The 11,730-nt window shown below is 31.8% G+C and overlaps 1 protein-coding gene across 2 annotated transcripts; it reads right to left on the bottom strand.

The window, feature by feature from the left end:
- Positions 1-2,820: 2,820 nt before the first annotated feature.
- On the bottom strand, positions 2,821-8,970 carry NPY2 (Phototropic-responsive NPH3 family protein). 2 transcript variants are annotated; one of them, XM_037638255.2, is made up of 5 exons: positions 8,525-8,970; positions 7,086-7,934; positions 5,989-6,058; positions 3,924-5,105; positions 2,821-3,525 (listed from the first exon to the last, which is right to left on the bottom strand). In XM_037638255.2, exons 2-5 carry the CDS (start codon positions 7,145-7,147, stop codon positions 2,968-2,970), a joined length of 1,872 nt encoding a protein of 623 aa, XP_037494183.1. In that variant the 5' UTR covers positions 7,148-7,934; positions 8,525-8,970; the 3' UTR covers positions 2,821-2,967. The 2 variants fall into 2 exon arrangements, with proteins under 2 accessions (XP_037494183.1, XP_012093106.1); XM_012237716.4 differs by having other exon boundaries at positions 7,086-7,886.
- Positions 8,971-11,730: the final 2,760 nt, after the last annotated feature.

Below are 11,730 nucleotides of genomic sequence, written 5' to 3'. Positions count from 1 at the left end.
ATGTTAGAGAGTTTTAAAGGAAGTAAATTGTAAAATCAATTAAAATCTTTACATTTTACACATCCAAATTTAGAGAGCAAGAAGAAGCAAACATTTAGAAGTTAAAGAATATAAATTTTTAGCTTTTGTCAATAAAAAAAATGAGGGTGAGTTATTTTTATATCTCAGATTTCAGACGTAGAAACCGTTTTTTTTATAAACAAAGAAAGGATGTGTATATCAATCCATCGATTGTTTTTACAGTTCATAAATGCACGATGTTTCGTACACTGGATCACCATTTTTAATAAATCCATTTTATTTTATTGAAAAGGGCAAAAAAAAAAAAACTCATAAATGACTAATATGTTAATCTCTACTTCGCACTCTAATCTCCTCTTATAACCTCCCGTAGGAGGAGTGGATTCAATATGACTGATTGGCCCAATCATTACAGATTGGACCAGTTAGGTTATAGTCCCTAATTGGCCCATTATTATTGCCTCCAATTAGAATTTAAAGCAGTATAATAATATTTGTATAATTTGACTAAAAACGTAATTTAATTAAGTTTAATTCTTGTAATAATAAATTTAAAATGACATGAATTACATTATTTCAAATTATTTTTAGAATAGGGTTTGTGATTTTGAATTTCAATTAAAAATACTATTAAAAGAATTTAAATTTTATGAAGGTATTATCTAGGTGACTTAAACCAAATCTGGCGTGGGTTTAGCTGAAAATTTAACTTAAGAAATAGATAATTTAAAAAAAAAAAAAAAAGGGAAAGAAGAAATGAAGTAGGTTAGATTGATGAAAAGAAAGAGATAAGAAAAGAGATATGAATAAAGGTGAAGAAGATAAATTTTCGAGAGTCCGTTGGCTCGGGTTAAATTATTTAGATTAGTTAAATTTTTTCTAATATGTTTTATTATAATAAAATACATTAATTTCGCTGCTAAAAAATATATCTCATATATATATATAGACATGAGAAATCTCCCTTTTAATTTTAAATAACATTTACCAAGTTAGTGATAACTTCTACGGTGGAGAACACTCGAACTCGAGACTTTCTATTTCTCACATCTTCTACAAAACATGAAAAGCCCAATGATACCGTCTAAAAATAATATCTCAATTGGAATAATATATGACATTTAAATCACCTAATTGATGCTCTCATTAAATTTAAATCGCTTAATGCACAATAAGGCATAGCCTAATAGTAAGGCCATATAAAACCTGATAATAAATTCAGGTTCGAATCCCCTTCCCATGCTGAAAAAAGAAAAAAATTAAATTGTTTAGTTACAAAGTCATTGTAATAAATTAATGGAAAAAGCCAAATTGTTCTCATTTGTATGATTGCAAGGGATGATTTACACCAGGTGTATATTTCAGTAAACTCAATAATGAAATTTGTGCAAATAAGAATATGAATTTTCATTAAAAAAAAAAAAGATAAAACAGAGGTGAAGAGTAATAATTTTTTAAATAAAAATAATCTATTGGTAGAGTATATGAGCAATAAATATATAAACAGTGTAGATAAGTATTTTTCTATAATTAAAAATGAATTGTCCCATTGAAATCTTTCCTTTTCCATTGAAGGCTTCTAGGGGAGGAGCAAATGGTTTGGTTAATTGAAAATCCGATCAAACTAATTTAATGTTAGTTAGTTAGATTTTATTTTTAATAATTTGATTCGATTTTAAATTTTTTATAAATTTTAATTATTTTGATTCAGTTTGAGTGATAACAAAAAGGGATAAAAATAACCAATTACCGGTTGGTTCAGTGGGAGTAGACGCAGTTTGAACTCTGGCGTTGTAAATACCCTATAATAGATCTCTGCAGAACCCGAATCTAGATTAGTTGACTGTACCGGATACCGGATGGTTTACCAAAAAAGAAGGATAAAAATAATCAAACCAAACCATATTTTATATTTATGTATTAATGTATAACAATATTTTTTTAATATATATATATATATATATATTAAAAAATTTTGTTTAATTTAATTTTTTGGTTAGTTTTGTAGTTTGATTCAATTTTTTGCAAAAGCTGGTTCAAATTTTTTTAAAAAAATATTTAATTATTTCTAATTGTGAAAATTTAAACTGAATCAAGTCAAATCAACTATTAATTGATTCGTAGTTATGTTATATATGAACTTTATAAAAAATAATAACTACTAAAATTATATATGTGTATGATATATGATAATTTATGAAAATATTTATATCCCTAACAGCTATCAACAATTGCTATCGGCCATTAGCTTGCACACTAACTAAACTAAACTGAATGAAATAAGCTCTTTTGATTGATTTAATAATTCCCCAGTTTATATATTTAGGGGCTGTTTGTTTTATCTTATTTACAATTTATTGAACCTTCAACTTATTTAATCACATAATAATGAATAAACTCGGTTGTATTTATTTGAATTTACAATTTTATCTAAATAGAAAAGTTCTCTTTTAAAATTAACTTACATAAAATGACACTATATACTATTTCTTAATTATTCAGCAATTAATTCTTGATATCATCGTCGATCAGGTGATAGTATAAGTGATCTTCTTACTTATCTAAAAGGTGAAAAGTCTTGAGTTTGAGACCGAAATGCCCTAACTAACAAATGAGTCTAATATATCATATATCAAGTAGTTAAAAGAACATAACAAGATTTCTTGTCGGGCTCTCTAGAGTTTAGACAACTTTCTTGCTTCAGCTTAAGAATTTAACAAAGACTTAATTTATTTTGTGGCTTTTTCTGGACTTTGGTCACTGCAACTGTAACTACTCTCACATTAGATATCTGTAATATATATAAAATTCTTCTTCAAAACTATATATGCTTCATCTTGCTCAATTAGAATAACACTACACTTTTCTGAGTTAATACCATTGATTTAAACTTTAAAAGAACCCAAAAAATCAGACAGAAAAACTACTCTATGCAAGTTATTACTACTAAGAAACAGAATGCCTTCTATTTCTGGAGGGTGTAGACTTAGCTTCTTCTGGGTTAGCAGAACCAAGACTATCCGATGAATCCGAGCCACTGTTTTCACTCTTTTCTCCTTTACTTGACCAAAGTTTTGTAAAGATCTTCTTTGACTTGAGCAAACCTTTCAGTTTGTTAGTTGTGGCCTTATCTGTGCAATTTTTACCATCGCCTCCATTTCTTTCTGCATTTCCTAATCTCAAGGAAGCTATTTCTGCCTTCAGCGCCTTGAGCTCCTCAGCTGTAGCTACAGCATCCCAATCTTCCTCTGGATTAGTGACAGCTGACCTCGAGCTCCCATGAGATCCGTTGTTTAGGTCCCTAAGACCTTTAGGAAGGTCAGGAGTGCTACTCCCTGATGTGGCAGCTGCCCTGACCTGCTCAAAAAAGAGTACCTGAACAACAACCCGCAATGGCAATCTCTCGTTCTGCACTGCATGCATGCATGCATCAACTGATAGCTTCTTGCAGTCCATTAACTTGCATATCTTCTTCCTCTCACTTTTGCCGATCCCTGGATGTTCCTGCGCCAAATGAAAAGAAGCTCTAGATATTAGCCACCCTATCGAAAAAGTTATCTATTATAACGCTTTACTCTGTTGACCATAACGATACAACATTGTTTTACTTCATAGCTAGCAAGAATGCAACAACATTCTAATCAACTGTTTTTTTTTTAAACAAAATTCCAAATGGAAAATCAGTTCATGCCATAGTTCTTTCTGAAATAAAAAGGAAACAAAAAATGTGGAACTAAACAATTCCTGTGCCCTCTATAGTGATTTGCTTGCATTTCACTTTTCTCAATAATAGGATGAGACTTTTCCCGATTCATCAAGGTTGGTTATAGTAGAGTTTAGTTTGCTAAAAGCAAAGTCACCTTCATAATTTGGTACAGAATTAAGTTTTGAGTGATACTTACCCTGAGAAACATATCAATTGCGCGGTACAGAGCATCATGTGCAGGTCGCGCTGTACCAGATACCATCTGAGCAATCTCAAAAAACTTCAACGAGGGTAGATTTGGATCCTTTGCAATTTCAGCCAGGTACCCATCTATCAGTTTTGCCACCATAAGCTTAGAAGCATCTGATAAAATCCCAGATTTTCTCATCTCCTGTATCTCATGGCCTTCTTCTTCCAATGAATCGACCTCAGCATTTAGATCTTGCATTAGAAACTCTTCCACTATTTTCTTTACTGTATCAACATCATACATCATACTCTCCCCTTCTGTTGCTCGTATCAAAAGATCATGCACAGAGGCCTCCTCTAGTTGCCATCCTATTCTCCTGATTATCTGTCCTTTCTTTGTGTCCCCAAGGTCTACATAAATGGCTGCCTTTAATAACTTCAGCAAAAAACTACAAGATACGCTGCCTCTCTCAGTAGGCAACAACCAGACGATTGTATCAACTGTTGATTTGTATTTCATTGCTTCTCCACACTGGATTGTACCCTTGCTTAAACCTTGCAATCTTCTATATGCATAAGCTTTCAAGGCTTCTCCAATCACATCACTATGAAGTATTTGCTTGCTTTTAATTGTCATAATAACACGCTTATACAAATCAATATGAAGATCACATAAATCCTCAACCCACCAATCCTTTGGCACTGACCGGTTTCTAATACCATTCGCATCTGGATCATTTCCATTTTCCTCTGGGAGTTTCTTCCGATTATAGCTATAAGACCAGTCAACTTTTGAAGTATCAACACAGGCCTTGGTAGCTACACTATCAACGCAGGTACTCATTACTTTCAGTTCTTCACATAGTGGAAACAGTGACTTTGTGGTCTGCAGAACAATGATTGAATCTTTCCAACTGTGAAAAATGCTAGAGCTAAGAAAAACATCAATTTTATGAATGAGGTTCCCTTTTTCAATGGTCTCGTGCATTCCCAAGTATTCAGCTGCACATCGAGCTGCAACAACGTTGTAGGCATTGAGGGTCACAATCATGCCATAGCAAAATTTGGCACATATCTCAAAGGCAGCAGGACCACCAGGAATGTCAGAAATGTCAACCTCATTGATGTTTTTGCCATTGGCAGTTGCAGCTGACTTCTGCAAGCGAGCACTTTTTGACAAAAGAGGAAACTGCATGCCAGATTTTGGAATCATTGGTATCCGAAAGATGGTGGAAAACAGCAGATTTACATGCATGGCTCATGCTAATCTCGCTTGAATAATTGCAAACCAGAACTCTATGCTGCTTAATTTGGCTGAAGCCAGATATATAATTACTTTCTTGGATTATCTAAGGAAAATTAGTCTTTGTTTGGGAAATGCATTTTTTGTTTTTGGTGAAATAATTACTTTAAACAAGCCAAGCTGGTTGGTATCATGGTCCTGATATATGAGTGCCAATTTTGCTAGATTTGTGTGTCAGCAACAGTAAAGTTTTATGGACTAACACTATGTTTGGATTGGTGGGAAATAAGAAAGGAAAGAAAATTGAGGAGGAAAATAGTATCAATTTTCTTTCCTTCACTTGTTTGGGAATGAAGAAAATATAAGAGGAAAGAAAATATAGAGGAAAAATGAATTATGGGACCCACATGTCATTTTCTCTTCCATTTAGAAGGGTAGTTGGAGGAAAATGGTCAAAATTACAATTTTACCCCCATTAATTGTATTTTATTGAAAAAAAAAAAAATAAAGGTTAAACTCATAATTTCACTATTCATAAACTCGTTTGCCCCCCTTATTTTCCTCTCAAATATCCAAACATCAAGAGGAAATATTCTTCTTTATTTTCCTTCCATATTTTCTTTCCTTCCCTAAATTCTTATCCGAACACACTATAAAAGTCGACCTGAATAGATTACATAAAAAAACAAGCATGCATCATGCAATTCTAAGCCTAAACCAAAATCTGAATGCTTGTTGGTTACTTCATAGAAAAACTCAATGCCAGTAATTCTAAAGATCCCTTGTTCCTAAGCCTAACATGTTTATCAGAATAGAAAGATCATTGTACCTTATGCAGTAAAAACTTTGCATCCCCAACATTAATGATGAAGTCAGTTGCCAACTCATTAGCCACATACCTGCAAGTAAAATATAGATTTTTCACATTACCCAGAATTCATAATTATGCGTTTCTCAAAATAGATTTTAAAAAAGATTTATTCTAAGGATGTTAAAAACTTAAAACAAGTCCATATATATATATATATATATATAGAGAGAGAGAGAGAGAGAGAAATATGGATATTTCTTTGAGCAAATAGCAGATGGAAGTGATCAGAACCAAGTTAGAATATTTAAGCATTCAAAGACTACAATTTACACATAAAAGCAATATTAATTATAGAAAAAAAAAGTAGGATTACATGAACGATAATATTGCATCAAAGGTAAAACAAACCCTTGATCCACAATGTAAATATCACAGTAGCAATAATATTCTTTGCTGAAAATAAGCCATTTACATCCTCACAAGAATAAATGCCAAACTTGATTACCACCTCTTGGCAGTATCAGTAATGTACTAAACTTCCCAGTGGATGCATAAGTAAACAAATTATGCTTGAATCTTATTATTTAGCTGACAGATTTTGGCTTCATTATTGTATATCAGATCTAATTCAATTGGTATTTATTCACATCCTTCTTTTGCAATCCTATTAATATAGATTTAGTAATGAAGTGAATCAACATATTTACAACTTTTATATAATCTGACATGAGCTTATTATGTCTCAATTTCTATTTCAGTGGCATTTACACAAATACTACATATATCTTTTTCATATCATAAAACAATACTGTAAGAGGCATTCGTGGAAGTAATCAAGAAACACTGGGTCTATATGCTTCAAGCAAAAATGATAGACCAACTGAACTAAGAAACAACCATTTCAATTCACTAAGCCTAAATGATCTTAGCAGCTAACGAAGCTGAAATAATCCTGATAGATTTGATTAGCTTGAATGAATGAAATGGCAGAAGAGAATCAAAATTTCACAGTACCACAAGAAGGATAATTTCCACATCAAATTCTAGCAAGGAAATTCAAAAAAAAAAAAAAAAAAAAAAAAAAAAAAAAAAAAGGAGAGAGGGAGAGTGGATACCTTGTATTGTTCACATCTGTCTGGAATGAATCTGGCTTTGATCCAAGTTTCATAAACTTCATGTTGATCAAGCAAAAGATCCTAAATCTGCTAAAACACCCCAAAAGAAAACCTTCCCCGCTACTCAATCGATCACTACTGTATCAAACAGCGTATGACTTATGTTCACTACCACACATTCTCAATACATAACCACAACTCGAGGAGAAATTCCCTGAATTGGAAAAGAATACACCAGGTGTGGGGACCGAATTCCTGAATTGTAACAGACTATTCAGGCTTCAGTGAGAGTAATTAGGATCTAAAATAAGGTCTCAAAGATATACGCCACGAAGGTATGACCGAATCTTGACAGCAACCGAGGCAGGAAGTGTGACTAAGAGAGAGAGTGTGTTTGAAGGGATAATTGAGAAGATGGGATTTAGCGATATTTTAACGAAAGGATCTCTTATATAACAAGAATACCAAAGAAATAGTTGTTGCCTAAATCGGCGGCAAAGCCCACGGAGCCCGGGCGTAATGAATCACCCCAGGGGACATAGCCAACAGGCTCTCTGCACTAAACAATTCACAAATTGAAGACACCCACAAGCATAAATCTGACTCCACCTCACTCTTTCACCATTTCTTTATGAAGATTACTCTGATTACTCTGTTTCTTTGTTTTCCTTCCCTTTATTTAAAGATTCATATTAATAAGACCTCTTGACTCTAAAAATAAATTTCTCAGGTTCCCAACTTGACAAGTACAAACAATGTGCAAATATATCTATATTTTTTTTACCGTTGAAGTTTGAAAACCTGCAACAGAAAACAGCATCTTGGTATCAGTTGAAGAAGCCACCACAACTGTAGACAACAAGCATCTCTCTTTAATTTTATTTTTATTTTTTAAAGAAATGCAAAGGATGGGAATAAGTGAGAGTTACACAAAGTAAAGATGTAATCATAATTAACAATCAAACATCAACTACCAACAACAAAATCACAAACAAAAATGGAACTGAAATCTGTGGAATCTACCAGAATATAACAGAAATCTACTTAAATATTCATAACTAGAGATCAAGTTGAGCTAGTACATCATAAACCCACAAACCCCACGCACAATAATGATATACGAATATAAGCAACTTGGAAACCAAACGACAAATCCCCAAAAGCCACTCTCCTTGTAAACCCTAGCAAAACCCAAGAATTCCAGTTTTATGCAAATCTAGAAAATGCCATGAACAACACCACCTAATTCCTTGAACCAATGTAGATAAATCAAGAAACCCATTTCAACAAAAGAGTTAAATCACCCAAAAACCGAACCTTTACGACTGAAACCAAAGAATCATCAAAATCCATTAACAAAGAAGATAAAGATCGTAAAGTGCCAAACCCAAAACAAAATATAAAAGAAACAGAAAAACAAAAAGAAAAAGAAAACTCACCCAAAAATTGCTTAATGGCGTGCATGAGTTCAGACCCAATAACCAACCCAAAAGGCTTAAAGAAATCACCACACAAGAAGTATAAACAAAGAAAATGAGCTGTCACTTCGTTGCAGAGTCCAAAAATTTTTACATTATAGGGTAAGCTGTCAAGAAATGTTTCAAGGGAGTTGCGTGTACTGGCATTACTAGTTTGTGTAGTGTAGTGTAGTGCATGTAACACAAGAAAATTGTTCACAGTTCCTTTGTTTGTTGTTGCTTTAATTTTAGCGAGGAAAGTTAGAGATTTTCATTCAATTTTTAGGGGGGCATTAAGAGGCAGCACTCATGACTCAACAGTGATCACCTTTGCTAAACTATGCACGCCAAAACTGACACAAAGGTTTCTTATTGCCAACCTCTCTCTTCTCTTCTCTTTATTAAATGTCTAACCTTTGATTGATTCCCAATTAACACAGTCCTGTATTGCTCTTTCCTCTACTTCTCTTCTAGCCAAAACTAAAATAGCCAGCATGCAGTGCCAAAGCAAATGACATGATTGTACTGCGTAGTGTGAAGTGTCAACCCAATAAAACTAATAACACTAATAATAGCTATAAATAAGAGGGAAAAAGTGAAACTTTAAAATTTCTTGGACTATAAATTGATCATGTTATCTGTTTTTTGGGAAAAAAAAAAAAAGACAAAGAAAAAGTTAATTAGGCTCCATCTTAGGATTTCTTTTGCCACAATAAACTCATCTACAGTCCTAAATTTCTTATCTAACTGAATTGTGAGGATAACTATTATTTGATCTTGGAATTAATAAAGAAATATTTTGTTAAATTTGGATTGCGATACAAGTGTGGCAACTCTTTTTTAATTTTATTTTGTTTATTTTTCATTGTAAATTTTATTTGTGATGGTGCTAATGGGAACATGTATGTATTTAGAATTAAATTGCTCTTTTTTTTTTTTGTTTTTGAAGAACACTTCAAATAAAAGGCAGATGGACAGCAGAATTAATTGACCTGCGATCTCTAATACGAGATTTTTTTTTATTTAATGAAAAGTAATTAACGAGAACTGAGAAGATAGTTAATGAGCAGTACCTATTTACATGAGCTGATGACCTGTTTTAGTACTCAGCAGTAAGCACAGAGAATAAACAATTACCAATTAATCACTTTTTCGGTAAATATATAAAATATTTAATTTGATATATAATTAGTATTATTTTTAAATAATATTTTTTCAAAATTTTAATTATTTAATAAATATTTAATATATTTAAATTTACAAAATACAATATTCAACTATTTTAAACTAATATTACAAGGTAAGCACTCGACTAACAACTTAATGGTTGGGGCAAAATTAATAATCAAAATGATATCAACTCATTTTTTGGTGAAGTTGATTTTTTTTTTCTTTTTCTTTAAAAAAACATCATTAATTCAGAAATATTGTGGAAAAAATTTAAATTGTTATTTAGTTGTTATAAATTTTTAGAATCAAATTTAATAAATTTCTCTTAACCTATTTTCAAGGGCTGAAATCAACATATTAAAGATAGGGAAAAAAAATACGTCCTTAAATTTTAGCCTAATTAATATTTTAGGACGTTTATTTTTAAAAAATATTTATAAAGTCCTTAAATTTGAATCCGTCAATAATTTCATCCTTCCATCCAAAATTATACAATTTTCCTATTAGTTTTAGCCATTTAAGTGAGTGCAACCATAGAGAAAAATTTTAAATCCCAAAAACACTCCCAAGTATAACAATGTCATCTTCTACGGCAAATCGAAGGCAATTAATGCGTGGTCGTTCATGGTTGCTATCTTCGGTATCGAAAGAGAGATTAACTCTGACAAGCGTAATTCTAGCTTTCATGACCTCGATTGTGGTTTTGATAGTTGAGATTTTGCATAGGAAAGTTCAAGGTCATTGGATAAGAATTTGTCGTGGGCAATGGTGATAAGAGCTGAGCAAGGAAAGGTGGATGACTCTTTACGGAGTGTATGAAGAACCAACCTGATGGAGTCGATGTGGTGGGGATTAGCTGGTGCTTATCGGAGCCAGTAAAAGTGCAAACTTTTCTTCTTTTTTTTTTTTTTTTTTTTTTTTTTGTCTGAATTATATAAACTGAATTAATCTTGTTCTTTAATTTTGATTTATCATTTTATTCTATTGAAACAAAAGAACTAGTTTAAGTTACTTTGCTGTGGGTATTATTAATCTTTGTTACTATATTCAATTTATTTGGATAGCTTTTCATTGGAGATTTGCAAACAGAATCTCAATAAACCCATTTGCTAATTTGAGCATTTAATTTGTAAATTGTAGAAGAAATTAAACAAGAAGAAGGGAATGAATCCAATGCAATGGCGAAGCTTGGAAGTTAAAATTCTTATAGTTTTTATGCAGAAAATTAAAAAAGAAGCCATTGATAAATGTTTCGAGAAAGATGTTCTTGATGCTTTTGCAACCAAGAGAAAAAGAGGTTATTTAGAAAGTGAAGACGGTAAAGAAGAAAAAAAAAAAAAGAAAGATTTAAAAGCCATCGAAGGGACAAAATCACAAAAAACAAATTTCAAAAGCCAAAAGAAGGGTAAGAAATAGATTTTGAAATAATTGGATTAAATCTTCAATAGATACAAACTTTAGTAAAAGAGCAAAATATTTGATTAACCAGCAATAAAATCTATATGCAGAAATTTGTTTTGTTTATAATATATTATTTATAAAATATAAAAAAATAAAGGGCAGCATTAAGTTGCCAGGCTTGAATGAGAGATGCCAAGCAAGAATCACATCCACCTACCTCAAAAATCAGGAAATGAATATAAAAATGAGCAACAACACATTTCATATTCCATCTCAACACTTCCCCATAAAAGTGCTTTATTTCTTTATATTTATTAACACCTCACTACTCCACATTTTATGGCTTCTAAGCCACAAATTCTCTCTTTAAAATAATACTAAAAGGGTATCTAAATTCTAAACTCTCACACATGGTGCTGACTCTGCCATTTTAGAATACTGTTTGCTAGATATTGTTTTAAATAAATAAGTTTGATTCTTTAGAAGATACTCAATTGATTCCTTCCAACTCTAAGACCCTTTTTTTAAAAAGATTTTTGGGCCAAATTTTGGCTGAGAAATCACCTTGTGGTGTTAGTCTTTACTCTTTAGATGTAAGATTAGTCAACTATTAATGT

Source organism: Jatropha curcas, chromosome 6 (assembly GCF_041381405.1).
Source record: "Jatropha curcas cultivar XTBG-Jc1 chromosome 6, XTBG_Jcur_1.0, whole genome shotgun sequence".
NCBI lineage: Eukaryota > Viridiplantae > Streptophyta > Magnoliopsida > Malpighiales > Euphorbiaceae > Jatropha > Jatropha curcas.
The sequence above is the reverse complement of the archived record's forward strand: the minus strand, read 5'-3'. Positions and strand labels throughout refer to the sequence as shown.